The 1,878-nt window shown below is 31.6% G+C and overlaps 1 protein-coding gene across 1 annotated transcript; it reads right to left on the bottom strand.

Annotated features, from left to right (window-relative positions):
* Positions 1-462: 462 nt before the first annotated feature.
* Positions 463-1,335, bottom strand: Atpsynf (ATP synthase, subunit F). Its single transcript, XM_070666662.1, has 4 exons — positions 1,151-1,335; positions 962-1,060; positions 719-835; positions 463-633 (listed from the first exon to the last, which is right to left on the bottom strand). The coding sequence occupies exons 1-4, from the start codon at positions 1,239-1,241 to the stop codon at positions 605-607; spliced, it is 336 nt and encodes a 111-aa protein (XP_070522763.1). The 5' UTR covers positions 1,242-1,335; the 3' UTR covers positions 463-604.
* Between the last annotated feature and the right edge of the window lie 543 nt (positions 1,336-1,878).

A 1,878-nucleotide genomic window follows, 5' to 3' on the forward strand; every position in this document is an offset into this window, starting at 1 on the left:
CTTCATGTTGAAGTATCTATTAACACATTTAAAAAGCATGCACCTACTTTACATACATTATACAATATATATATTTTTTAAACTTATACACGAGTTGTCTTAAAATATGAACAGAAATGTAATTTTTCTTATGAAAGTAAGGATAACAAATATAAATTTAAAATACTCAAAATTATAATTACATATCAGATATTTATCATTGATTGTTGATTGCTAATTAAAGAAATATATCACATTATTGATTTTTATAAAAATTTTCTCGAGAGTTATTAAAGTCATTTATTTTACAACTGATTCTTTATATGTTGTTTTAGATGTTATATTTTTTAATAACAAATACATTTTTATAATTTTTAAGAAGTGGAATTAGTTTCAGTAAATTTTCTTATTAATTTCTGACAGTTTTAAATTAATATTTTATATTAGATAGGAATTAATGATAACTTTTACACATATACAATATTTATTTTTTAAACATGCTAGAATATTTATTTAATTGCATCCTAAACAGTTGAACATTTCTCATAAATAACTGATGCACATGAGTTACTTGTATTTGTCCATGTAATAATCAAAACATAGACACTTCATTGCTAGAATACAATTAGTGGTATTTGTAATTCTTATGATGGCCTAAAACACAAAAAAAAGTAATAAAACATTAAATTGATACTTGCACTAAAAATAAAATTTATTAAAGATATTGTTGAATACTCACTTAGCTTTTTATAATTTATTACATAAAACAGAATCATAGAGGCTCCAATGATTTGAAAGAAGGGTGCTACACCACCTTTTCTAGGATGCACATAATTATGCTGCCAACGCCAGAAAGCTGCAACAAAACAGAATATTATTATAATACAAGGTTTTTACATTTGAGCACATATTGTTTATTACTCGACATGCTAATGTTATGCAATTTCACACTGATAAAATGGCTCTTCTTATCAGCAAATACCTCGTGAAAACAATCCTGCAAACGCCTGTGGGCTTTTCTGACGTCTTGAGAACCAGCTCGGGATTTCATTGAGTTTCAAATCGAGGAACGGAGTATCAGCTGCATAAAGTAAGAATTATTATATAATGTCAGTGTCCGAAAATGAGAGAAAAAAAAAAAGATGCACACGTTAAAAGTGTACGAACTTACGTTTTCCGTAATAGCGTGCAGGATCGTACGGTCCGTGTCTCGCAGGATCATATTCCCGAGGATAACCACCAAACGGCAATTGTTTCGCCATAGCAAACTATCAGGTTCTTATAGAATTTTACGATATTGTCGAGCGAAATGTGTACGAAGATTGTGGCCGATGACACAGCCACGGAGAATGAAGAGTATAGATTGAACCTTCATCGTCTTAATCGTAGGTGGCGTCTTTATAACTCCGTCAAAGTGCAGCAACCAATCGGTGTCGAAACTAGAGTCGCTTCCATTTTGGTTTGGATCAGCTTGCTGATGGATGCACGAGAAGTGACTTTCCGAACTCTGTATCAGCTTTATCCCAAGACGGCAAGAGCTATCAACGGACTTTTTCAAAGAAGAGTAAGGAGACGAAAAGATTTACGCGAGGACTTACAAAAGCAGTTGGTAAGATAATTATCAAATTTAATTCAATACATTTAATTGTTAATAATAAAATATGAACTGAAATTAAATTGGAAAGAGAAACAAGGAGATTATTATACTCTGAATTTCTTTTCTCGTTCGCATGAAGTGGGAGAAAAGAAATTTAACATATAAAATATTAAGTATGATATGCAGGGTGTCCCGAGCAACAGGCCGGTTCCGAAAGCTGTGGATAGGAAATTCGAATCTCCTCCTCATCTCCGAATCATCTCCTCCTCATCTCTGAATCATCTCCTTATCTCCTAATTAAG

The sequence above is a fragment of the Cardiocondyla obscurior genome, linkage group LG15 (assembly GCF_019399895.1).
Source record: "Cardiocondyla obscurior isolate alpha-2009 linkage group LG15, Cobs3.1, whole genome shotgun sequence".
In the NCBI taxonomy this organism is placed as follows: domain Eukaryota; kingdom Metazoa; phylum Arthropoda; class Insecta; order Hymenoptera; family Formicidae; genus Cardiocondyla; species Cardiocondyla obscurior.

Bases quoted from the DNA above. Each gene is read 5' to 3' on its own strand.
- Atpsynf (XM_070666662.1), bottom strand. From the start codon at position 1,241: ATGGCGAAACAATTGCCGTTTGGTGGTTATCCTCGGGAATATGATCCT. The intron at 1,061-1,150 runs GTAAGTTCGTAC...TACTTTATGCAG, and splicing joins TGCACGCTATTACGGAAAAC to CTGATACTCCGTTCCTCGAT. The intron at 634-718 runs GTGAGTATTCAA...TTTGTGTTTTAG, and splicing joins AATAAATTATAAAAAGCTAA to GCCATCATAAGAATTACAAA.